At 51.1% G+C, this 24,626-nt stretch overlaps 12 protein-coding genes across 12 annotated transcripts; 5 read left to right on the top strand and 7 right to left on the bottom strand.

The window, feature by feature from the left end:
- Window positions 1–597: 597 nt before the first annotated feature.
- On the bottom strand, window positions 598–2,069 carry STEHIDRAFT_122815 (uncharacterized protein). Its single transcript, XM_007305965.1, has 9 exons — window positions 1,868–2,069; window positions 1,757–1,798; window positions 1,641–1,691; window positions 1,450–1,472; window positions 1,303–1,364; window positions 1,158–1,205; window positions 1,074–1,106; window positions 813–960; window positions 598–732 (listed from the first exon to the last, which is right to left on the bottom strand). The coding sequence occupies exons 1-9, from the start codon at window positions 1,966–1,968 to the stop codon at window positions 716–718; spliced, it is 525 nt and encodes a 174-aa protein (XP_007306027.1). The 5' UTR covers window positions 1,969–2,069; the 3' UTR covers window positions 598–715.
- A 162-nt stretch (window positions 2,070–2,231) lies between these two features.
- Window positions 2,232–3,071, top strand: STEHIDRAFT_158577 (4A/4B type thioredoxin-like protein; the record flags this gene model as incomplete). The annotated part of the gene is made up of 6 exons (XM_007305966.1): window positions 2,232–2,444; window positions 2,509–2,552; window positions 2,621–2,668; window positions 2,761–2,788; window positions 2,911–2,980; window positions 3,046–3,071. The coding sequence occupies 6 exons, from the start codon at window positions 2,232–2,234 to the stop codon at window positions 3,069–3,071; spliced, it is 429 nt and encodes a 142-aa protein (XP_007306028.1).
- Window positions 3,072–3,295: 224 nt separating this feature from the next.
- On the bottom strand, window positions 3,296–4,492 carry STEHIDRAFT_122816 (zf-CSL-domain-containing protein). Its single transcript, XM_007305967.1, has 2 exons — window positions 4,213–4,492; window positions 3,296–4,112 (listed from the first exon to the last, which is right to left on the bottom strand). The coding sequence occupies exons 1-2, from the start codon at window positions 4,393–4,395 to the stop codon at window positions 3,870–3,872; spliced, it is 426 nt and encodes a 141-aa protein (XP_007306029.1). The 5' UTR covers window positions 4,396–4,492; the 3' UTR covers window positions 3,296–3,869.
- An 890-nt stretch (window positions 4,493–5,382) lies between these two features.
- Window positions 5,383–8,367, top strand: STEHIDRAFT_112406 (uncharacterized protein; the record flags this gene model as incomplete). Its single annotated transcript, XM_007305968.1, has 5 exons — window positions 5,383–5,565; window positions 5,642–5,704; window positions 5,768–6,398; window positions 6,464–6,902; window positions 6,981–8,367. 5 exons carry the CDS (start codon window positions 5,383–5,385, stop codon window positions 8,365–8,367), a joined length of 2,703 nt encoding a protein of 900 aa, XP_007306030.1.
- Window positions 8,368–9,019: 652 nt separating this feature from the next.
- STEHIDRAFT_140407 (uncharacterized protein) lies at window positions 9,020–9,693 on the bottom strand (the record flags this gene model as incomplete). The annotated part of the gene is made up of 2 exons (XM_007305969.1): window positions 9,020–9,551; window positions 9,592–9,693. 2 exons carry the CDS (start codon window positions 9,691–9,693, stop codon window positions 9,024–9,026), a joined length of 630 nt encoding a protein of 209 aa, XP_007306031.1. The 3' UTR covers window positions 9,020–9,023.
- Window positions 9,694–11,000: 1,307 nt separating this feature from the next.
- STEHIDRAFT_112408 (uncharacterized protein) lies at window positions 11,001–12,419 on the top strand (the record flags this gene model as incomplete). Its single annotated transcript, XM_007305970.1, has 1 exon — window positions 11,001–12,419. One exon carries the CDS (start codon window positions 11,001–11,003, stop codon window positions 12,417–12,419), a length of 1,419 nt encoding a protein of 472 aa, XP_007306032.1.
- Window positions 12,420–12,775: 356 nt separating this feature from the next.
- On the bottom strand, window positions 12,776–14,094 carry STEHIDRAFT_61089 (alpha/beta-hydrolase; the record flags this gene model as incomplete). The annotated part of the gene is made up of 5 exons (XM_007305735.1): window positions 12,776–13,002; window positions 13,087–13,189; window positions 13,260–13,394; window positions 13,476–13,683; window positions 13,760–14,094. The coding sequence occupies 5 exons, from the start codon at window positions 14,092–14,094 to the stop codon at window positions 12,776–12,778; spliced, it is 1,008 nt and encodes a 335-aa protein (XP_007305797.1).
- A 574-nt stretch (window positions 14,095–14,668) lies between these two features.
- On the bottom strand, window positions 14,669–16,070 carry STEHIDRAFT_81610 (alpha/beta-hydrolase; the record flags this gene model as incomplete). Its single annotated transcript, XM_007305752.1, has 5 exons — window positions 14,669–14,954; window positions 15,030–15,132; window positions 15,231–15,374; window positions 15,451–15,658; window positions 15,742–16,070. 5 exons carry the CDS (start codon window positions 16,068–16,070, stop codon window positions 14,734–14,736), a joined length of 1,005 nt encoding a protein of 334 aa, XP_007305814.1. The 3' UTR covers window positions 14,669–14,733.
- An 819-nt stretch (window positions 16,071–16,889) lies between these two features.
- On the bottom strand, window positions 16,890–18,709 carry STEHIDRAFT_60901 (uncharacterized protein; the record flags this gene model as incomplete). Its single annotated transcript, XM_007305726.1, has 3 exons — window positions 16,890–17,491; window positions 17,549–17,734; window positions 18,349–18,709. The coding sequence occupies 3 exons, from the start codon at window positions 18,707–18,709 to the stop codon at window positions 16,890–16,892; spliced, it is 1,149 nt and encodes a 382-aa protein (XP_007305788.1).
- Window positions 18,710–18,978: 269 nt separating this feature from the next.
- STEHIDRAFT_148169 (histone-fold-containing protein) lies at window positions 18,979–20,347 on the top strand. The gene is made up of 5 exons (XM_007305971.1): window positions 18,979–19,147; window positions 19,271–19,349; window positions 19,415–19,421; window positions 19,474–19,592; window positions 19,672–20,347. The coding sequence occupies exons 1-5, from the start codon at window positions 19,025–19,027 to the stop codon at window positions 20,283–20,285; spliced, it is 942 nt and encodes a 313-aa protein (XP_007306033.1). The 5' UTR covers window positions 18,979–19,024; the 3' UTR covers window positions 20,286–20,347.
- Window positions 20,348–22,004: 1,657 nt separating this feature from the next.
- STEHIDRAFT_112413 (uncharacterized protein) lies at window positions 22,005–23,172 on the top strand (the record flags this gene model as incomplete). The annotated part of the gene is made up of 4 exons (XM_007305972.1): window positions 22,005–22,025; window positions 22,414–22,770; window positions 22,846–22,986; window positions 23,062–23,172. The coding sequence occupies 4 exons, from the start codon at window positions 22,005–22,007 to the stop codon at window positions 23,170–23,172; spliced, it is 630 nt and encodes a 209-aa protein (XP_007306034.1).
- A 507-nt stretch (window positions 23,173–23,679) lies between these two features.
- Window positions 23,680–24,021, bottom strand: STEHIDRAFT_60434 (uncharacterized protein; the record flags this gene model as incomplete). The annotated part of the gene is made up of 1 exon (XM_007305692.1): window positions 23,680–24,021. A coding segment is annotated over one exon (342 nt), but the record flags the coding sequence as incomplete, so codon positions are not given.
- Between the last annotated feature and the right edge of the window lie 605 nt (window positions 24,022–24,626).

Here is a 24,626-nt window from a genome sequence, read left to right on the forward strand (position 1 = left end):
AGCCGCCCAACGGTTGAAAACCCCTCTACTCTGCCTTTGGAAGACTACTTCACCTTCCCTGACAATCATCCCAAGTTTGATCACAAGCATCAGGTTTCCGCAACAGACCGGAGCGGCAAGAACAGTATCAACCCATCTGGCAATTAGAGTTCCGATTTAACTCCGCGGCCAGACAATTCCGTGGCGCAGGCGACATCTCAGTCGCAGTTCGAAGCCTCCTTCGTTTACAAGCCACCGTACCAGTGCCTAGCGTCACGGCTTGACTTCCATGGCGATTCGCAGGGCCTCGGGCAGATACAGCCAAACAGAAAACCTGAGAGCCCAACCTTTGACCTAAGCCACAGGCCATGTCTGGTTCACTGGGTAGGCAGTACCATCACTCGAAGTTTCTAGACTCCAAGCTCGAGTCTATCGGCCGTAGACCCATTGTATGGAACGATAGTTTGATGGCGCATAATTTCCTCGGACAAGTCGCAAAGCGTAAGAAACGTGGGGTCACCAACACACCTTCGATTGGGGTGGCACCGACGCCACATTGATGCCTAGGGCTGCTTTGCAGTCGCAACTATCTCGGCCTCATTCCGCCCTAGCTCTGTGGTCATTTTTCTGTGGAGCCAGTGCGCACAGCACGACATAACATCGATCTGGGGCCCTGATTGACCGAACCCACCAGACTTTGTATTGCGACAAGTTGATGCGAGACCATCACCTACGTCTACATCTCCCCACACTCTGTCCAAACCATCACCAAAAGAAAACCAGTCATCAGTAAATCAGAAGAGTACGTTGTCACCGAAGATGGAAGGACCCACCAACGATCTTGACTGCCAATTTCGGCCTGTTATTGGGACCTGTGGGTACGTTCTCGATTTTCCTGAGCGTGAGCATGCCGTCGATGACTTTACCGAAGACGACGTGTTTGCCATCGAGGAAGTCGCATTTGGCGGTGGTTATGAAGAACTGCCAGGGTAAGTTGAGTAGTGAGAAATTCGAAATACCGCCATTTGGACATGAATTTTAAGGTCTTGAACGACCGGCGGGGAGGGAGTGGTGAAGCAGCGGGGAGTGCTTACCTGACAACCGTTCGTGTTGGGTCCAGAGTTTGCCTATGAGACGTATTGAGCAACTAGCTTTGGGAATTGGCATGAGGGGCGTACCATGGATAGTAAGCCTGGGCCTGTATGCTTCTCTTGGAAGTTCTCGTCCTGCATATCGTGACGAACGTCAGCATGATAATCAAGAAGATAGAGGACTCCGCGGCGAACAAGTAGGAAAGATGACGTTGCGTGGCATGCGACTTACCGGAAATTTGTCACCGTATATCGAGAATGTTCCTGTCCCATCACCCTTGATGAAGTCGCCGCCTGGCAATGACATCGGTTACAATGCATTCGGAACTTTTGGGCCACATTCGTACGCGAAGATAGGAACACAAAGGTCTAGACATACCTTGACACATGAAGTTTGGCACTCTTGATCGTAGAACACTCGTCCGTCAGCCGACAGTACGACAAGATTTTGGAGGTGGCGAGGTTGGAAAGGCTAAAGGGGGGAAGTGTGGACTTACACTCTATATCAGAGTGAAACTAGTCAGCACGCATGAGACAAGCTTAACGACAGTTCGAAGATCAGACAGGCAGACGTACCGATGGAAGGTCGCGTTCTTATATCCTTGCGGACGCGAGTTTACTCTGATCTCCACCAGGATCATCAGCGCTGGACGTCCCATGCACACGACTCAACGAATGGACGTTACCTGTATTCCCCTGTACACAGTTGTCGGAAGTTTTCTGCGGTCCTGTAGATATACAAATACTCGTCAGACTATCATTCCACCGTTCTGGTAATACTGATAAGTATTGCGCACTTGGGCACAGTCTCGCTGAAAAGCTCCATCTTTATCCTTCCGGCTGGCGTCTCTCCGATGTTGATGTCCATGAACACGATAGGTCGTTGCGTCGAAGCCATTGTGAATGATTTGTGCGTCCGACAAGAGTTTCGTATGCGGAAGCGTGGCGAAAGCAAGGACGGCTAGGCAGTAGTACGAGATGAAGAGTAGTCAACGCCACACTTCCTCGAAAGCCCTAGAAGTCGGGAAAATAGGCGCCCATCGCTCGATTTCTCAAATCGAAATAGGCGCCCAAGCATCCTCCCTTCCTCCTCGCCACCACATTTGAAACAAACCAAACGCGCCTCTTTGCTTTGCTCTCAGTGTAAAGTAGCGGAACGACATGTCTTATTTCCTGCCTCATCTTCCTTCTGGCTGGCACGTCGACGAAGCCATCAAATCCGAAGAAGACCGCGTTGTTGTCCTCCGCTTCGGTCACGACTGGGACACGCAGTGCATGACTATGGACGAGACCCTCTACTCTGTCGCTGAGAAGGTACAGAACTTTGCGGTGGTGTATCTCGTAGATATTACGGAGGTTCCGGATTTCAACAAGGTGCGTTTGGTCGAGGCAGGAGTGAAGTGATTGAACTGTGGGTGGAGCTGACGATGGTTTGTAGATGTACGAACTGTATGATCCTTGCACAGTCATGTTCTTCTATCGGTGCATACATGCTGTTTCCGTCTTCCAAATGGCTCTGAATACTCATGTTCTTGCGTTTGTACTACTAGGAACAAACACATCATGATTGATCTGGGCACTGGTAACAACAACAAGATGTAAGCACACCATCCTCCACACCGCTCTCTATCACATCTGTTGACTAGTGATACTAATCCTTCGTGTTATTCTCGATCGCTGGACGGTGTAGTAACTGGGCAATGGATAACAAACAAGAGGTAAGCATGTGGCTCTCTTGCGCCACTCCCACTCTACCACCCTCAACCCTGTTCTGTGCCCCACTCTCGCTGTAACGTGTTGTCTGGATTATCGTTGACGTTATGGGCCATGCTTTTTCTAGATGATTGACATCATAGAGACAGTCTACCGTGGCGCCTCCAAGGGTCGTGGTCTCGTCGTTTCTCCCAAGGGTTGGTTTACTTCCTTGTACTATAGCGCCACCATACTGATTCCCCTTTACCGATCACACCTCCAGATTATTCGACACGCTACCGCTACTGAATGTCTTGCATTCCCAATGCACTGTCGACAGCCGTCTTCTTCCTCAAAGCAGCGCCGCTCTCGTCGTGCATTGAGGCCTTTCCTCGTACGTTGCTTGCTCTTTTGGTTGACCCGTGTGGGTGTGGTAGTGTTCTGCAGCGATGTCTTCACGTACTCATGATGCATTGTATTTTATTCCTTTGGTCTCTCATTTGACAATGTACTTTGCTTTCTCGCTCGTTCTTGCTTTATATCGTATACGGGACAACGCCTACGTACAGCACCCACGATAATCTATGTGTGATGTATGGCGACAGTAAAAACCTCATTGCATTGCATCGTAAACGACGTATGAACTGCTCAACATCCAACGACCTACGACCCCGAACCTGCCTCCCTCTACGCTCGTGCAACCTCTCCACCAATGTCTTCTCTCCGACACCTCTTCACAGGCCCTTAGTAAGTCGTCCTCACCGCCCGACATCCTGCAGGCTGAACCGCCCAAGGCCATGTACAGGTAGATCGGTGGAAGGGTACCGACGCTTCGTCATCAACTCTGGAGACACGGTGATCGCGGTCCTCTCGTGATGAAGGGCGAGGAATCGTAGGCGAGTACTGGACGCTGAGTATGTCGTAGGCATTGACTCGGCCAGTAGAGGATAGCTATCGATCCTACGAACGGTGACGCAGAGAAGAGTGTAGATCAGGGCACGAGCGAGACTGCCCATTGGTGGAGGGTGAATCGGTGAATGCGTTCGTCTACGATGTCGAGTGCAGCTGAGACGCTGAGATGTGTGCTGGTACGGGGGGTAAGTTGACTTAGGCGCTGGCGGTGACGGCCACAGCGACAGGGACTGTGGTGACAGGGTCGGAAGCCTCCTTCGCATCAGCAGTCGAGGACTTGTCGTCGTCAACGTGAAGCTTCTCGAGTGCATCAACGAACTCTCCGTCCACGGAGCTACCATCCTCCTCGTCCTCCTCGTCCTCCTCGTCCTCCTCCTCAGATCCAGCGCTCTCGCCCTCTTCATCATCGTCCTCATCCGGCTCATCTTCATAATCCAACTATCATATCACAGACCACAAGTCAGCTCACCTAATATTCAAAAAAGTGTGTTTTCCGAGGCGGGTGGCAAGATGTTCGGCGGGTGAACGAAAGACTCACCGGATCATAAACAACTCGAATGATCAGCGAACAGCTGGGACAAGTCGCGATATCCTCACAATCCCTAAGCTGCGCTCTCGAGATTTCGAAGCGATCGCCGCAAGGGCATGGGTAGTGGAAGACGCGCTTGACATCGTCCCAAGCCATGTCCTCGATTTCGATTTCATCGTAGTAGGCACCCATCGTGATGCTTGAAGTGGGTAGTTTGTTTTGTGCACAGAAATGATTGTACTTGGAGGATGTCAATATCAAGTCTGAATAGATAGGAGAAAAGGATCCCTGGGAGACTGAAGGAGACGAGGTGAACGATGAGGATGCCGTGCAAGCTCGTGCAAGTCCTGATCTGACTCAAAAATCTTGAAGGTGGCGTCGGCGTTTGCCGGACGAATTTGGCCACATCATCTCACTCAGTGTTGTTTTGAAACGTCTGCTTCGATGTGTCTTCGACAACTTTTCCGGTCGAGGTTGCACAATTTTGTTTCGAAGAACTTTACTTCCTGGCGCGCATCCTTACCTTGTTAATGCCGCAGTAGCAACATGACGAACAAGGGGGCCTCATCGATACTTATCAGTCTTCGAACTTAGCCGCCAGCGGCCATTCCATCTGAGCCCGAACGACCTCGATCTGCGCTGAGATGTATACAGTCCTCATTTCTGTTGCAGGCTGCATACGGGAGCGCACGTTTGTCTGAACCTCTGCCATACAGGTCCAAACCATTTCCTTTTGCGGAAAACAAAGCACTCCCGATCGGGTAAGTCGTCAATATCCGTCATATCTTGCTTTGTCTGCGCTCTTTATTCCTTTATCTCTCTTCAATTTTGACCACATCTCTTACAAGCACATATTTGGTGTATAATGCCTCGAAGACTATGGTCTTTTCATGGTCAGAGCGTCGATGTCAAATTTCCAACCACAAAGGCGAAGGTCTTTGAACAAAAGAAGCCCGCATCATGCCGCGGCGTGGCCACCCGCCGGCATATCACGTTATTCCCTTTGACAGAACGTTCAGTGTCCTGACACGCCGCTTATAAGTGGCACTCCCTTTCACATCTTGACTCCCAACCTCTTGACTCCCGACCACCACCATCCACCACCAACGTTCACGCTACTGATCTCATCCGTTGAGATTCCATCCTCTTGAGCACTATCACTCTATTCCGCTCATCAATATGACACGCCCTACGACACGCTCTTCAACACGCACTGCCCGAGGGCGTTCTCAAGCGCCCATCCACGGTGCCCCCCGCCCTACGACTGGCGACAACCGCCATTCTAGGAGCAATGGCGCTAATCAAACTCAAGCAATTGATGACCACGATAGGCATCCTGCGAACGGCAACGATGCGACAAGAGTGCGTCCTTAGTCTTTCCTTTGTTGATCCCGTTCATTGACGCCTACCTATTACGCCCTCCCGTGTCCCTAATCAGAGTGACATGCCGCTGCCCGACAACGATATCTTCCCGGCTCAATCGAGTGCGGCTCCCGGTGTGGTACGTGTGTCATTCTTCTGGTTGTGTCATAGTGAGCTGCTCACGCTGTCGCTTCTTCAACAGGCTCCCCTCCCTCCCTCGATACCTGAGCCACCGCGTGCGCGTCCGCAAGGTCTTCCCCTCAATGCGCTGACGATCCTCAACGATATCTCCTACGTACCCGTCAACGGCTCCGCCCAACCCGACAACAACGGTCATGAGGCCTCGAACATCGATGGCGCCGCCGGTGCACCAGCCGATGGCCGTTCTGCTCTCAACCCCATCGATATTTACGATAACGACGTCGACATACCCGGGCCATCGAATCCCGGCACCCAACCTGCGGCTACCCAGGACACCCTCCGAACGACATCCACCCTCAGTCCGCCTCCCCCTAACCAACTCGCATACACCGAAAGCTGGAGAGAACGCCACACTCATGGCAACCCCGCACGACGCTCTCAAACCGACCGTCACCGAGATCCCAAACATCAAGCGGAAGAAACTGAGTATCCGAATCCTCGCGACTCTCCAGAGTACTCGGCTTCCAGACCCCTGTCGCCTTGTGAGGGGGATACTCCGTGGGCCGTCGCCGACGAGCCTGCCTTGAACGTTCGGCCGATCGGAGACTGGCACAACTATAGCGTTACGGGGTTCGATACGATTGGAAATCCAACGAGTTCATATATCGAACCCACTCCTGATGTTCGCCCAGGTTGGTCAATTGTTGTTCTTTGTATCTTCTCCTCATAGCGTGCTTAATCATCCGCCCTTGAAAAGCATCCCCTGTCACGGGCCTACCTCCCTTTGCACGTCCCCCCGGTGAAATCGTCGACCTGATATGGCTTGACCGTTACATTGAAGACCTTACCAACTCGAGGGACACGAAAGTTCCTAGAATCCGGCGGGCGATCGATGGACTGAAGGATCTATATACCGAAATGTTCGTCACAAAGGGTCGATTAGCTGAGGAGGACAGGTTATGGGACGAGCTGCTCAAAAAGTTCGGCAAGAGGTTCGGAGAACAACGGGCTCTGGAGATCACCGGGAATGTGCAGAAAAAAATGGGGCGGGACGACAAACATCGTAGGCGTAACCCACCGCTCGCTTCTGCGGACTCGGACGATACGAAATCAGATGAAGCGGTTGATGACAGGAGGGGCAGGCAGTCGTATGAGAGAACAGACGATTACTGGCTCGATAACCTCTTCTACCAAGGGTGCGTCTCATTCACCTTCATATCTATTGGCCCTCGGCGGAAATGCTCATTGCTGATATTGTTTATTCTAATACTTAGCGGTGACATGCCCGGTCCGCCTGAACTTCAGAGATATCAGGACACAGGGGACTATCTCGACGTTGCTCCCACGTCATCTCCCCACCGACCGGACGTGAACCCGTTCTTGGACTCGGAGGCGCCTGGTCCCCACGGCTATCGGGACGACGAGAACGCTCCATTCGACCCATCTCACTGGCACGCGAGACATCACCAAGGATCCAACCCATTCGACGAATACGATGGTCCAGGTCATCTCCGTGCCAGACATGACGAGAACGCTGAGGCCGGTCCCTCTCGCCCTGTTGCGCAAAGGCGTTCTCCAAACCCGTCATATTCACTTCCTGATCCCGAGCACTCAGACGACGAGGATCCCCGTACCGCCCCTACTCTCGGAGCCAACCTTCGGTTCAAACCCATCTGTGGCAAGGGCAGGGCTCTCGATGATGACCTTCCTCCTTCCTCTCCGGCTCGTTCCACTTCCGCTCCTCTATCCGATCACGAAATGGGCGAAGATAAAGAAAATGCATTTCCTCGTCCCAGTCTGAGTATCTCCCGTTCGTCCGCTATCGGCCGTTCCTCCTCTCAGCTTTCCGAACGTGATCAAGACCAGGGCAACGCAACTGATTTCCACCCACCGCCACCTCCGGTCGCAGTCAGCGCTACCTATCAAAATCCATCTCCCTCCTTGAAACGTGGTCGCGATGAGTACGAAGACGGATCAGCGGAGGATGGCGACGAGGGGGCTATGCAGGGTGACGGGGACGACTCAAACTACGATCCCAATCCTGACGAAGAGGAGCCGCTACCACCGCCACCCAAGAGATCTCGGCTCGGGGCCCAAGAATCTGCCGTCGATAGGAACACCAGGCGTGCTTCTGCACCTAGGACGACAGGACGAACGGTTTTGGGCGCGCAAGCGGGACCGCCAAGGCAAGCCCTTCCTCTCGACAGCATTCACGCGTTTTCCTTTGGAGGATCCAGTTTTGCACACCACCAGCAACCGCTCCGGTTCTCCGACAACACATCTGGATGGTCCATATCTGGCCTCGGACCATACTTTCTCGAGCAACTGTTACCTGGGTATGTCGATGCTGCGGAGTCTCGACGCGTGGACGGAGGGAACTATACGGCGGTACATGAGCAGAGTGCGGACGAGAAGCAAGTCGAACGTGAAATAGAGGTTCAGGATCAGGAAGGGTGGAGGCGTGAGAGGCGGGGATACGAGTTCAGCTCGCGACAGAGGACACAGAGGATGGGTGCTTCGCATGGTGGGATCGTGCTGCACGAACGGACGAGGACGCCAGATTTCTCCCAGAAACAAGATTGGGAGTGGGACGAGGAGAAGCAAAAGGGTGTGGATGTTTGGATGCCTCGCTTTCAGGAGACCCTTTGGAGTATGAAGTGATATGATATACGTGCCTTCCGAAAGGTGAACTCCGAATTTGAGTAAGCCCTTTCCGAGTCTTCGACACGAATTCTTGCTGACATCGTTTTTGTCGTACGTTTAGTCTCACAATATCTGCTTCCAATGAGGAGCAGTATTCGGAGTGACCGAGCCCTCAGTCGCTAACGCATAGCGTGGACGTTCCGAGCGCAGCATCTGCGCTCGTTCGCACACAACAAACCCTTATATCAGGTCTCCACTGTCGCATTAGCTGCCGCACCTTGGCCGCACCGAGACCGCCTCCACCGCGACCAACTATCTTCGAACCAATCCCAGGGGTCGAGACGCCGCACATTACGGCTGTCGCTACGCAGGGACTGCCAGAGCGGGACCATGACTATCGCGCGATGAAACGCGAATAGATAAAGAGGTCGTGGAGTTGGACGAGAAATTGAGCGACCCTGAAAGATTGTGCGTACAGACCGTCATCGACGGTCAACACTAAACGAATGTACAAAAATTTAAACTAATATGCAATCAAAATAATACTCGTTTTATCCTTGTACTGGATCCCAGGCCTGCTTCATAGATGAGAAGTAGTCAGCGCATAAGCTCGGACGCCTACGCTATCCGTGAGGATCAGGTCTAACTTACATACCTCCTATCAATTGACCCCCCTAAGTAGTAGTACGGTACAGCTTAAGAAAGCTCTTGACGTACTTCAAGTCACCCATTTCGACGTCCAAGAACCGATGGATGAGTCTTGTAGGCTTCTCAACTTTCGCAAAAATCATATTATCTCCCCATCTATGTCCAAGCTCTGGTCCGGCGAGGGCGAGTGCACATCGATTGAACGGCGATCCGTCGATCAAAAAGCAGTCGTCGTGGTACATGCAGAATGTATAAGGGAGATCTCGCGGTATGAAAGTCGCATACTCGAGCCCTATCGAGCTATGCGTTCTGATCCACTTCTCGATCGCAGGATATGCGTGGTGGTTCCATTGCTGATCGTCTTCGTCATATTCGACGGTGTAACTGAGACGGATGAGGCGAGGAGTGGCAGAATCGAATGGAAGAAGAATGGCGGTACATTCTTTGAGTTGTTGACCGGTATCAGAAGCCGGTGGTGTGGTTATCGTGCTTTGAAGTTGTGGGGCGAGTGAAGCCCTGAGTGCGAGGCACTCAGGTTTATGGTGCTTCCAATCCTGCGACGAAGAACATATGCGGCATATAAGACCTTCGTACTGGTGCTAAAAGTGTCTCAGGCTCGCCTGCTTCATGTGCTGTCGATTGCAATAGTGCGCTTGCTTGCAGGCTGCACAGCGCGCCTCGGTCGACGTTCCACATACGCGACACTTCGAAGATGAAAATAATTGTATGGACATGCTGCCCGATCGACTTGAGATTAGCGTATGACAGTACTACTGGCCGACGACGGTCTATGGTTGAGAGCTTACTTACAACGCGACGACTGTGTGGATGTTGGGGTTGAGCCCTCTCCTTGCGATCTCTTTATATCGATTTTCTTCTAGCGCCACAAGAATTGCGGAAGATCGTTCCGATAGCAGTAGTTATGCCTCATCAGTTCTATAGTTACAGTCAATTACCCCGTGGTGGGCCAGTACCTCGTAATGGGTCACCTTCCAAATGCGGGCGCTCGAAGCCCTCATATGGTGGAGTTGTGCTCCCATTCGAAGCTTTGGAGCATGATATCATAGCATTCTTGGCCTTTCGATGCCAGCCCTCGCCGTAAACAGTAGGTGACCTATTACGGGGTACTGAACATGCCATCCAATCCGAGCCGCGTCCAGTAAGACTGATGAAGTCAGGAACCAGCACGCTTATGTAAAATTCTCCAGGCTTGTGATTGGCTCGCCACCTGCTCGCCACCCATTCTCACCGCCAAAGAATTTTACATAAGCCGTGCTGGTTCCTGACTTCATCAGTCTTAAGTAGACAGTGGCAGTGCACTGGTCGTCAAAACAAGTGAGCCAGAAAAGAAAGGGAAAATCAGTTTGCATGAGTGACCCGGGACCACAATCGATAGAAGACCTGCGTCAACCATCCAGATCGCTTCGCTGAAGCAAAATAAAGGGCAGCACGTATGAACTTCAAAGATGCATGTTGCAAGAGCAAGTCTTCGACGACGGCGGTCGCGGAGCTCGAATTCCAACTGTCCCGGCCCTGATTGGACAAATAGACGCAAATAAATCAGTTCGCACGGCCATCGATGTGGCAATCGCTCCGAGAACGCTCACAACTCCTAAGCCGTCCTGGTCCCTTGCCCGAGTAGTAGCATATCTCTCAGTGTATTCGATTCCACATCAAGAATCTTATCGCACGGGTACGTGCGGTGTCAAATGCTCTGTGCATCACAGAACAATTCAGTGCTGATATCCCCACATCTTACCGTATCAAGGACAGGCGAGGGCGTCTGACCACTACTCAATTCAACCTACCATCGCGACCGGTATCTGTTCCCTCACAAAGAAGATCATAATCACTCACTCATCGGTAAGATACTATGTCGCCCAACTTGACAACTTGAACTCGGTCACTTATACAGCCAGACATCCCAGCTCATGCACGTGTCAGAATTTCCTGTGGAGTTGCTTTCCGCCATATTCTTTGAATGCGTACCCAGGGCACCAACAATGATCAAAGTCCGTGGTGATTGGAGCCACAAAACCTTCGATTCAAACTGGATAGTCATCACTGAAGTCTGCCACCGATGGCGTGACGTCGCTCTATCGACACCGATTTTATGGACGAATGTCGCCCTCACGCGCCCCGATGGGGTCAAGTACATGCTAGAACTATCGAAAACCGCACCTTTCAATGTATTCCTGGAGATATACCACAACGCAGAGAATTTACTTCCCTGCGTTGAGCTTGCTATGCAGCATGTCGATCGAGCTTCCGCTGTCCATCTTTCTTACCGATATTCTGATAAAGAATCGGAGAGGCTCAGCAAAACCATGGTTATCCCGTGCAGAGTTCCATATCTGAAGGAACTATGCCTCGAAGGATCTCGATTAGATGTTTACCAACAGCCGTTCGCCTCTGATCTACAAAGACACCATGTCAACTACGCCCCCCACCTTCGCCACCTCACCCTTGAAAAGGTCTCCTTGCCGAATATGACATCATTTGTGACTCTCGAATCCTTGACCTTCCACGGAACGCTCACCATGTCCATACAAGAGCTTCTCGACACTCTTCGACTACTCTGCGCTCTTCGCTCTCTAGACCTGGAACTGTTGGAAGGTAACAACGACCTTATTACGAAACCAACTACCACCTTACACATCCCATCCTTGATGAACTTTCATTTCGCTGGAGATAACTCCATCTGTGCCACTCTCGTCCCGTCCATATCTTCGTCTCCCCAAGCATACATCGACATACGAGCGGGTTCGTTCGGAACCTTCACCAATATTTCACGACAATACTTCGGCCACGATAGCAAATTCGGTCCACCTCGTACATTCGCAGTGTATCGCAATTACGGATCCTTCCAGATCGAAGGCTCTTCTACGAATCACCACGTTGAAGGCATCGTCGTACTCAAAATGAATCGCCGCATCGGAAATCGTGATTTCAAGGGGCTCTTGTCCCAGCTGAACCTGCATGACGTGCACCAGCTCACCATTACGGAGCGCTGTTCGGAGTCCTCCCTGCCATACCAAGGGGAGGAAGGAGGCACATCACCCGTGTTGTTTGCTCTTTCAGAGTTGCCCCAGGTTGAGACCCTGGAATTGGTTGGTTATGGGTTGTTGATGGCCGTCGCCAAATTTCTTTCTCCACGAACTCTGGATGCGCCAAGTGGAACACGGGATGCATCCTTCCCATCGCTGAGACGATTGAAGCTCAGGAGGCAATTCTACGACAGCGATGCGTACGATGAAGGACGGCTGTTCGCGGAGACCGTAGAGAGCTTGGTGAAGCGGCAGGTAGAGGGCCTCGCGGAGCTGGTGGAGTTGATCGTTCCAGGGTATCGGGTTTTGGAGGAGAAATTGCGCGATTTGGAGAGTTTGAGGCGCCCAGAGGTTCAACTAGAGCTGAAAACGTAGATGGGACGAGGATACTGATCACGTTTCTCACTTCTTTGTCTTGTGGTCCGTAACATGCTAGCTAACTCTCCTGGATATTCGATCTGACTTTTAATCTTGTAAGACTAGAGCTAGCGACCTTTCAGTTCCCTTTTCTTACGCTCAGGTTGCAGACTTATTACTTCACCTGGTTTTACGATAGAGATGATAAATACTGTGCCTCGTATGGTCCGTTCCTTCGACACATACGACTATCGACAAACTCTGAAATTCATGCCTTCAATAATGAGACTATGCTCCAATTCGTCGGATCGACTTTATTAACCTATCATAGCTCTCACATCTGAGTGCTCTCTACTTTATATCCTGCCGTACCATTAGCCTCTGATGCTTTCGATCCACTCCAGCAACTTATTGTTCAAATCCTCCCTGCTCTTGTTAATCGGCAACCAATGATCAGACTCTGGGAAATCCTTGATGGTCAGTCCTCCTTTCGCGTACTTCTGCAGCGCTGGTAAGTAGAGCGAGGGGACGCATATAAAGTCTTTCTGGGCCGCGCCGTAGAAGACGGGAACGTTGATCGTGTAAGCCGACTTCGGGATGACTGTAGGGTAGCGGTTGTTTGTTTTATTTTTGCAGATCAGTGTCATCGTCATCGCAGAAAGGAGTATCGGTGGAACAGCCGTACCTTTATCCTCCTCCATGTGTAACTCAGACGTGGACCACCTGTACCAGAGCAGCGGAGCCTCCAACCCGCCCACGAGCAGGGCTTCCTTGGAGTATTTCAGATCCTGTGAGGATGACAGTTGGTAAGGCTCTTCGCACATGCGAGAACGCTGAGCACATAAATGCAGGACATACCTCTTTCGTGATGTAGTCTGCTGTTCCCTTCACCGTTCCGCTCTCTACCCATTCCTGCATAGTACCTCTGGGACCCATGTGGTCGATCCAGAACTCAGGCTTCAATGGGAAGACCAGGCTCAGGAAGGAATCAAACTGTTCTCCAAGTCAAAGAGCATTTTTAGCAGCGAAGGGATGACGACAACGGCTGACAGGATTTAAGATGGATGAACGTACGTTCTTCTTGATGATCTCAGCAGTTCCTTCCTCCGAAAGCCAAAGCTGATATCCGAAGGTCTCCCTCCCTAACTCTTTCTCGACTTCCCTGGTAGAATCTTCGAACGTCGTCGTCGGAGCAGGTGGGAGATATCCTAAGGCGAGGAACCCGAAGCCAATGAAGCGCTCCGGGTAAAGGTTCGCAATGCGAGAAACGACACGGGAGCCCCTGTCCATACCACACCACGCCACGCAAGATTGTTAGAACATATTATGTCTCGTCAAAGAGCAGAAATAAGATGTACCAGTCGTGTCCAACAGCAATGGCCCTGTTCCCTTCTACGCCGACCTTCTCTTTGTCCAGGATATCGATAATGTCCCTCGCCAAACCAGTGCTCCCATATGATCCCGTGTCAGTCGGCTTGTCTGTTCCTCCATAGCCTAGCATATCAGGGGCAATGACATCGTATCCTCGAGCTTCGAAGAAAGCAACCTGGTGACGCCAGCTCTTGGATGTGGATGGAAAGCCGTGCAAAAACACGAGGGTCGGCTTGGACCCTTCGCCATGAGAGGCAGAGCGGTAGTACGCGTAGATGAAGCCGCGAGAGGTTGTGTGGGTTTTGTACGACACAGTGTTCATGGTTAGAGATGTGCTGGCACAAGTGATGTGGTACTGTAGATGAGTTCAAAAGATGGTGGATGGTTCTCCAGATGCAGCTCACAGTATTTATACTTGGAGACCGTCCCCGTTGCCTCGTACGTAGACTGGATTCACTTCAACAGAGGGCGCTTCGGCGATAATGTTAAACGCTAAGGACCCGCAGACAAGTGACTCCATGGGGAATGGAGAATATCCGTGTTCTACTGAGCTCTACTGGATTGAATCGATTTTGTCATTGAAGCGGAGCACAATGACCGTAGTTGGATTGTGAACGCGTAAGGGATGGCCCGATTTGGACTGTGAACACAAATGCCCGAAGATGACAGAGCAGCAACCAAAGATGTCTGATGTTTCAGTCCACTCGAGAATCGTTTCAGCGTTCGATTCTTAGTAAGATCTTTCTTACTATGCATGCCGACTCGGAGTGACGAAAACAAAGGGCAGTATCACTCGTACCACTTGAATCGCAAAAATGGCGATGACTTCCATCTCGAAAACGTAACATGGGTAGCAATTGTCATCGAGCACTCACTGTGTCACCCCAACACATCCCTCGTATATTCCCGTGACGTTCGTTCTCTGCACATATACCGTATCCTAGAAGAGCTTACGACTGAATCAGAGGCCCTCAATCCACTCCAACAACGCCACATCCAACTTATCCCTCTGATCATTGAATGTCATCCAATGATCGGAGCCCTCGAAGTGCTTGATCGTCACTCCACCCTTGGCGTACGCTTTGAGTGGTGGCTCGTATAACGAACCGACACATGTGGTGTCGAGTTGGCCGGAGCCGTAGAAGACGGGAACGTTGATTGTGTAGGATGATTCCGGGATGACTAGAGTCGACAGTGGTTGGGAGTCAGATAACGGTAGGTAGAAGAGCAGAGATCAGAGTAATTAAGAAGACATACGTTTGTCCTCCTCGACGCGCAGATCGCTAACGAAGAACTTGTACCAGCAGAGTGTAGCTTCCACATTAGTGTTCATCCTTGCTTTCAGCCAATTTTTCTTGGCCTGAACAACCAGTCGTCAATACATCGAATCGCACCAAGACCACTGGGACGCTGAAGAACTGCCAGGATGAAGGAGCGAATGAATGGCCTAGCACGTACCTCACCCCGAGCGTACTCCATCAACTCCTCCTCAGGCAACACCCTGCCGCTCTCAACCCACTTTGCCATCGCGCCAAGAGGATTGACGTGCTCAAGCCAGATGCTCGGATCTTTGGGGAACGAAAGACTGTATCCCGAGTCAAACTAAGCGTATTGTCATGGTAAGTATATCTCCATCATCCATCAAGCATAGAAGCATTCGAGTATTAAGTATACTTACATTCTGTTTGAGCACATCCGCCGTCCCATCTGCGGCAAACCACGGCATATAGCCAAACGTTTCCCTTCCCAACGCCGCCTTGATCTGTCTTGACATATCCTCAAACGACATTTCGGGAGCGGGTGGGAGATATCCAAGTGCGAGGAATCCGAAACCGACGAAGCGGTCTGGGTAGAGGTTTGCGAGGCGTGAGACGACACGGGAGCCCCTATTACACACCACAATCAATGCATCCGTCGCATCACTATACTGCCACTATTGGGCAAGAAGAAACCAGGAGAAACTATGCACCAATCGTGCCCAATGACAACCGCCTTCTGCACTCCCTCTTTATCCATGATATCGACCACGTCCTTCGCCAGTCCATTCCCACAATACAACTCCTTTTCGACGGAAGTACTCGACCCCCCATAGCCTAACATGTCCGGTACAATCAAATTGTAGCCTTTTGACTCGAAGAAGGATACTTGGTAACGCCAGTCGTTTGAGAGGCAGGGGTAGCCATGGAGGAGGATGAGGGTCAGTTTCGATTTGGGACCGTTGTCGGAGGGAGGTGTGCGGTAGTAAGAGTATGTGAGGTTGCGAGATGTGACGTGGGTCTTGTAGTTTGCGCGATCCATCTTGTGAAGGATGTCAGTGGGGGATGCAGTCGAGGTTGGTGGTGTATATATAACTGATACCTATGATAGTGAGAAAGCGGACACCGAGGTCGGTTGGAGCAATGGATGAAAGGCGGTACATACGTATATCTTGAACCGCGTAACACATTACGTGTCACATGTAGAGAAGCCACTTGTTGTGAGATCGCTGTGTACTGCTCATGTCTAGAAATAGAATAAGCATTGAATGCTTACTTAGGACTGGCAGACAATAACGTGCAAAGTTTGCTTCTTTCACCGCTCGAAGAAATCGTGCTATTTCCCGGAGACAGTCTGTCGACGTCGCTCACCGTTACACAGAATATTCTTGATATAGTTCTGACCCTATGGTGTTAGTGTACGCTATCGATGCTGTAGGTCACTGAGAAGCAGCGAGAACTCAGATCTTCTGACTGAGAGGTGCGGTGACACAGCGGCTTCAAGATGAATCACATCGTGTATGAGAAGAAAGAAAACGTACAGAGCACCCTCGGAAGTGAGAGAATAAACAAGATTTCCATGCACCGCGCGTCCTGGAAAAACTCGCCGTCGAGTCAGAGTCAATTTCCGTTGTTCATCGCACATGCGAAAAGATCAGTTAGCTAGACGCCACCGCCACGCCGAGGGCTCGCACGTTCATGCGGAGTTCAATAGAGGGGGGTCGGTCAAGCCACTGGGCAAGTGATCTAGATTATGAGAGCATTAATGTAGAATAATATACGTACGAGGACCTCAGAAGGTCATTTTGACGATACACCCTGTCGCATCTCGATGGTGGCCATCTATGAGCGCAACATCTCCTCATGCCTTCACCTTCACCGCCTTCGGAATCCTCCCGAATGCCAAACCCTCGACGCCAACCCACTCTCTCCCAATCGTCATCTCACCACGTACCTCCTCATCACTCATCTGCCCCAACCTCCTCACCTCCCTCCTGACATACTCGACCACCCTCGCCATCGTCTCCGGATACTTCAAATACAGATCCGCCTGATGAGGTGCGAAATCGTGCACGCCAGAGCCGTCGTCTTTCGATTCGAGCTCGCGAAGCTTTGCGGGCGAGAGTTTGGAGTAACCTTCGATCTCGGCAGTTGGGTTTATGGAGCGTTTGAAGTGTGTTTGCTGCCCATCAACGACGGAGGATGGGGATGAGGAAGACGGATAAGCGATCCCCTGCGCCCCACGCGCACCGAGCAGGTTACGCCATACTGCCGCTGCGAGCTCTTCGTCCCCCTTCACGAGCGCCAGATCGAACGCGAGACCAAGACCGGCCCATTGTTCCCTGAAGATTTTCATCTGTTTCGTTACTAGAGCTTCAGGCGCTTTTCCTTTCTTCTTTGGTGCCGTCGACGAATTAGACTTTTCGGCGTAGAAACTGTCTTGCTTGCTGGCGGGTTGTGTTTCTTGTGATGATGAGGTCGAGTCAGAGGAGGAAGAGAAGGAAGGGGAGGACACGGCACGAGGGGTGGCAGGCTGGAGGACTTCTCGAATTCGGTCTTCGACGTCTAGGAAGAAATGGTCGATTAGGCCTTGAACGAGGTGCTGGGCTTCGGGGGCGGGTAGGGCGCGCAAACGAGTGGTGAGGATCCAAATGTGGAGGTTCGTTATTGTAAACCAGGATTGGAAGGTTGGTGGTAGGTGACATTCTGTGAGTTGTGAAGTGGGTGGTGGGAGGAGGAAGCGAAGGTGGTGAAAGAAAGTCTGGGTCAGTTTTGTTGTACGGGAAATAGAGTGATGATGCAGGAATTATCAAAGTGATTCGCGAAGAGTGAGAAACAGTGTGAGGGGTCAGCAGGCTGGCATCAAATAGATAGACATTTAAAGACGGAGGTTGAGCAGATCCAGAGATTTGGCGCTGTTCGTAGCGGTCAATTGTGGCGCGCCACCTGACTCGCTCTACGTCCAAACTTATGTTAACGTCTTCATCCGCATTCCTGCAAGACAGCATGGTAAACCAATCGTTTATTCGTATCCATGAAACGTCTACGCGCACTGCATGCAGCAGAGAGTTGTATGGCGTATTCGTGTTAACTTCTTGCAATATGCCAAGCCAAGATTTGCTTCGACATACTCGACATGATCCACAAAGGATGAAGTAGGAGCTCACGCATGTACAAGGTGTCGCATGCACAGTATCTTGGATCTAGGGACGAAGTAACCCAGGAATAGGGGCCGCTTATAACTCTCCGCAAGCTCTACCTCGCATGCGTGCACTTGCAAAATCGTCCACCCGAATTCCTCAAGACAAGATAGAACTCACCATCTCTCCAAAACTCCATCTCTTCCTCCGCCTTACCACTACAATGTTGATCGTAAATGTTCAACGCCCTCCTGGCCGCAATCTGTTTCACACTTCCATATCCAAACACACTCATCATGTTCAGGAATAGCTTCATCGCGAGTGGGTTCTTCCTCAGTTGGACCGTAAGCCATGTCGGTGGTGGCGGTGGTGGTTTTTCATGATGATAAGGTTTTGCTGGGCCCGTCGGTGTGGCGAGTGTTCGTCGATGCTGAAGAGCAGTTTTGAGAGTCGGTACGGAGGTCGAAGCACTAGAGCTTGCGACTATGAAGGCTCGTGAATGAGAGGATAACGCTCGCGACGTCCGTGCAATGAGCGACATTTTCGACGACGGAGATGATGGTGGTAAGAAAGAAACCACAGATTTAGCAAAGAGGATGAGGATGAGGACGTTTTGCTCGCCGTCCAACCGCAATTGACGCGTTTCGGCGCGCGTCGAGCATATTTGCTCCGATCCTCGCCGGAGCCGGGACTCGGCATCGGCCCGCCAGAAGACGCCACACATGCTCGCCACACACGCGTCTTTCCAATTCGTTTGTTGCCCATCACCGCGTTCGACATTGTTCTCACCAGCGGTACAGCTCCTTGCTATCGACACCCACGTCTACTAATACCGCTATATTCAAAAGAACCGAAAATGCCTAGGAAAGAGAACGCTAGTGCTCCCGCAAATGCTCAGGCTCAACAGGACCTTGTCTCTGAAGGCATCGAGAACTACGAGCTTCCTCGCGCGCTCGTCACCAGGATCGCCAAATCTGCTGTGCGCATCTCTTATATTCATCATATCTATCTAGCTCCATATCTTATACGCGTCGGGAATGTGATTCCTGCGTGGATGACGCGTCGAAAACGCGATCACTGATATTTATTTGGTTGCCCATAGCTGCCTGAGAATGTGAAGATGCAGAAGGATACTGTCCTTTCGCTCGTCAAAGGCTCGACCGTATTCATCAATTACCTCGGTTCGTCTGTGTTTGCCAGCCGACTTCATGCCTAATCATACTCATGTCTCGTTAATTGTTGACAGCTGCTACGTGCGTTCTTTCCCTGCTGTGCACATCAATATGTACTCATGTATAATCATAGCGCACACGAAATATCCCAAAACAAACAACACAAATCCATCTCCGCCTCCGACGTCCTCAAAGCCCTCGAAGTCGTCGAATTCGGAGACCTCGTTCCGCGCCTCCAAATCGAACTCACCGGTAAACATAGACTTCCCGCCTCCGATCCGATGATCTGTCCTGTCTCATACACGCACTGACTGATTAATTTCCGCCACAGCCTATCGTGAAGACATAAAACAGAAACGTCTTCTGGCCCAGCAACGGGCCCAGCAGCAACAACCCCACGGCCAGCCCCACCCCCATTCTACCTCCGCACCCGCCCCAGGACCTTCACACCCTAACGCCAAACCACGAGCGAAGCCGTACAAGCCGTACCCTGATGCGATCCCGATACCCGCTCCTCCTAGACAACATGATCAAGTCGTTGGCCCAGGTGCGGCAGCTCAGGCTCAGGCAGGGAATGGAAAGGGAAAGGAGCGAGCGATTCCGGTATCTGCACCTGTTCATACGCAGCAACTCGAAGGACCGGGTTCCGCATCTGCTATGACGGATATGAGCGAAGTGGCAGGGCGGTATGGCGCTGAGAGGGCAGACGAGGGGATGAATGATGATGAGGAGGACGAAGGCGAAGCGGAAGACGAGGAGCAGGATGAGGGTGGGGAGGACGAGGAAGACGAGGGAGATGAGGAGGGAGGCGAACCTGAGGCGGAGGACGATGATGAACGAGTGTTTGATGTTGATGAGGCGGATGGAGGAGTGGCTCACTCGTTTGGTGGGCGAGGAGCCGGAATGGGCCACGATTCGATGGACGTTGACGAGGACGAGGACTGAAATTTGGTCTCATTGCATTATTTGGAGTTGATGGAAGTAGAGCTGCGGATGCAGAAAGAGCGAGGAAGTTGTATAACGGCCTTCATCGGCTTTGACTTCTCGTTTGTTTGTTCAATTCTGTCATTTTGTTTTTGCTGTATGTTCAGCTTTGTTTGGTCATGCAGATCTTCTTTTCCATCGGGACCTTTACGACCGTACGCATAATTGTGCGTTAATTCGAGCCAACTCCGAGCGTATGTAGGAAGATCCCAGGAAAACATCAGTATGTCTCCATTTGTTGCTTCATATCTTCGCGTTCCAGCCCATGTCGTTTGTGGTCCGCACCAAGCCCTCTCGCGTGCGAGTGCTCATCTCCGCTGTTCTCGCATCCAATAATGCACCTCGATCGAGCATGGGTCCTCCGCAATCTCTCGAATCGAGGTAGCTTCTTGCTGCTAAGGCTTTGGACGCATTCTTCAAGGTGCTCTGACCTCGAGACACTTCCTGTCCACCGACTATATATGCAGGCGTCGTACAGTACCCTCGTCAGACGCGGATTTTAATGGAGTGAGTCAGTGAAATAGAGATTAACTCACTGTGCAAGTGAGCGGTATGGGTCGGTGCATTCGCGGGACCCTGTCAGTGAGTGAACCTCCAATTTGCCTCAAGTCCGTTTGACCGGCCCGGGAGATAGGCGTTGAGCTCTATCGTAGAGTCTGCGTTGCACATCGTTTTGAACTCGGTCTACCGGATGAGTGCAGAGTCTGCCATCGGTAAAGACGTCCTCTTTGGAGCTGCTTCAGACACGACTTACCAAACCGTCTGGTTGTGAAATATTTTTGTCTCTCGCAAGTGCTAAAGGGTGGGGAAGGACTGAGTCTCGATAGAGCGTCGAGCACTCTTGGATCAAGGACCACGTATCTATATACATTCGAACCCTAGGACGGAGCTATATTGCGAAACAGGCCATGCCGAATCAATGTGCAGCTGGCGTCAAATCGTCCTAGCAAAAGAGGCCTGATGATCGCGGCATACGAGGAACCACGAGGAGATGAGGGTCCTCGAGAGTCGGTATGTTCCAGTATGGATCAGATGAATACACGGCATAGGACTGGAGGCTATGGCTCATATTCAACAGAGAATCGCCAGTTCCGTTCGCACCTCTGTGATGCGATGCTTCCAGGTAGACTACCTACTGGGCGGTGTGAGAGTTTGGTTGACCTAGTTGGGGCCCAAATCATCGTGACCCTCCATCAAAACGCTGAAGCTCTGGAGCTAGTATTCCTGTCTGCGCCTCGTCCAGTCATAAGTATCCGATACGATTTCAAAGTACGCCAACCAATGATACAACCTCTAAACCGGCTTTGATTACGGGGGACGATCATATGTAGTCTTCGTGGAGGGAGGTGTATCTGCTCTCAACTCCACGGTCGGACAACGGTGGTCTCTAGATGGTGACCACTGAGGCTTGAGGAGGACCTAAAGCGAGCACTTTCATGCTCAGGCTTGGATTGATCCTAATATCTAGCTCCATTAAGTTCCTCGTCCTGACCGTGCGAGACACAAGGTACGAACAGAGAAAACGTTCTACAAGGGATCGGCGAAATATGTTCATCATTTTCCATTTACAGACTCAGGGTTTCTGCTCAGAACAGATGCAACTGATCTTTTGTAGGCCCAAGTATATATCTATGCCAGTTAATCAGAACGGCCCAGGATCCGGGGATATGAAGACAGCACATGTCGTTTGCCCACTGCAGGGTGAGTCCCTTGCAATCCTTGAGACTCGCCTTCACCACGTTTTGACGCCACAAGTTCATATGTGGACAAAAATACATGAAACCTCGATGGGCCATGATGGCGCAAGGTATTTAGCTCGTAGAGTCAACGTGGTGCCGCCACAGTATCTCTAGGTGTATATACTAAAGGTGAAGCCGTATGCAAGGGGCAATTCTTGCGAAGTCCCCGCTAGCTTGCCAAGTTCAATCACGAATCCTCATTCCGACCGCATACTAGCAAACACTCCAAATCGTGCTCTGCGGATCAAGAACACCAATGACGAATATACGCATTGAGTCTTCAGTGAGCTGACAACGCCTTCACTTTGCGATAATTGACCAACGCCGTTTACCCTCAATATGTCTTACAGCGACACTGCCCAGACTTTCGCTCCCTCCCACACGAGAACGACCTCGATGAAGAATATTACGCAATGGATGAGTCCTCCGGTACTTTTCGACCCAGTTTTCACTGGGCCTTCCTCGGAGAGATAACCCACGACACTTCCTTATTTATCGGGGACCGCCCGCGTTACCTCGTCAAGGACAAAGTGGGAAACAGGCATCCTATCCACTTTCACCTTGATTCTCTTGATGATATGTTTTTTGATATGAACGAGCGCAAGGACTATAAGGTCGGGAGGACTATTTGTGTGTATTATGCGAATCAACATAATTTCGTCGATGGGACTATTGGCTTGAGGATTGAATCTACAGAGAGCGTCAAGGTCAGTCTCAATCATACCTATAGTCTTCGCCTACCATATTCTAATTTGGTCTTCATTCTTTCCTTTACATCGAAGATCATCCGTTGCTCTCTAGAGGCGCTCATAGAAGTCAACGTCTCCGAACTTGATCAGGCAGTCAATTGCGAGGCATGCGGGAAGGAAGGCGGCGGCACACTGTCGAAGTGTTCAAGATGCGGGGTGAAGTACTGCGACAAGGTATGCATCTCTCACATCGTGCATCCTGTATTTTTTTCTTAGTTCCTGGCGACGTGCTGAAATATATGTGTGCAGGGCTGTCAGGCAAAAGACTGGAGGAGCGGGCATAAAACGAGATGCACTGCCGTTTGTCAGGTCAGAGAGTGGGAGAGGAAGGACTGGGCTACGTTTCGTAGCTTCTGGTGAGCATATCTAAAGTACGTTATACCCTGTCTCAACTGTATAACACAAAGAGAATAATTTTGAAATGTGATTATTTGAAAGGTGAATGGACAAGCACAATTTTGCGAGGCCATAGGTGGAGGACACTGATCATGTATGTGCGGTGAAGGAGCTGAGCAGTGAGATGAATTGGGATATAGTAGGCAGTTGTAGCTTCATCCAAATATGATGAGGTGCAAAGACTCAGACAGAAAAGTGTGGGGCAAGTGGGACGGAGCAGATGTGACAATGTTGTGATTGGAGTTTCTCTGTCCAAGTCCTAGCACGCCTAAGGATGTTGTTCACCGAGGTATCCACTGGCATAAAGAGCGCTAAATGAAACAGAAACGACGGCGTTGTATACAGTGTGTGTTCATTCCGCCAGGGAGAACCGTATAGCTTGCTAGATACGAACATAAATGAAGTTAACAGCCAAAAGTTAACAGCCAAAGTCATTCGTTATCCACGCGAAACGTATGGGGGTCACCTTCACTAAACCCTTCCACCACCGCGACCTCTTTTATGATCACCACGGTGGTACTTCGTCGCACCTCCTCGACGAACGCCTTCTCCTCCTCTACCACGTCCACGGAAACCATCAACGCCAAACGAAGCTTCTTGAGCCACCGTCTCCAACCATTCCGGAATATACTGTTTTGCCTCTCTCAATAGCTCGACCATGTCCCGGACGTTGTTCTCATTACCACGGTTCAAGAACGCACTGGAAAAACCAGTGTTACCATCACGATCCGTACGACCAACACGGTGGACGTATTCATCAATATCGCCTGGAAGATCGTAGTGTATGACGTGCATGACGTTGGGGATATGGAGACCACGAGCGGCCACAGCAGGCGACCATGATGGTAGTGTGCCCTCGGCGGAAAGCGTTGAGCGCTTCTTCACGTTCGCGTCTGGTGTGATTGCCGTGGATGGAGGTAGCAGCGAAGCTGTTGGCGAGCAGGAACTCGGTCAACATGTCGACCACTGGGGTCCGTCAGGCTCCCGCTCTCGACCCACGCCGCGACAGCCCCTATTGCACTAAATTTACACAAAGCATACGACGAAACGAGGCCCACGATATCCACTATATCACTAGCAAGACCCATGCCCGCATACATCGCTGAATTGATCGGCTTGTCTGTCCCATCGTATCCCGGCATGTCCGAGTCAATGCAGACATATCCTTCAGCTTCAAACTTGAAGGCGGATTGGTGGTGTCGATCGTGATGAAGAGAATCAATGGAAGAGAACTATCGATCCTGTGTTGAAAGAAGAGGCTTAAACAAGTAGAACATCGGGAGCTGTCGGGAGCTGTCTCTTGTAGGAAGCAGGGCACAGATATGGGTCGAAGTCCTTTAACCAGGCATGATAGTGGAGATACTGTGCGAGAGACAAGACATTCCTCGTGCCTCATATGGCTGACTGCGTGCGCGTCT

Source organism: Stereum hirsutum, assembly GCF_000264905.1.
Source record: "Stereum hirsutum FP-91666 SS1 unplaced genomic scaffold STEHIscaffold_10, whole genome shotgun sequence".
Taxonomy (NCBI): domain Eukaryota; kingdom Fungi; phylum Basidiomycota; class Agaricomycetes; order Russulales; family Stereaceae; genus Stereum; species Stereum hirsutum.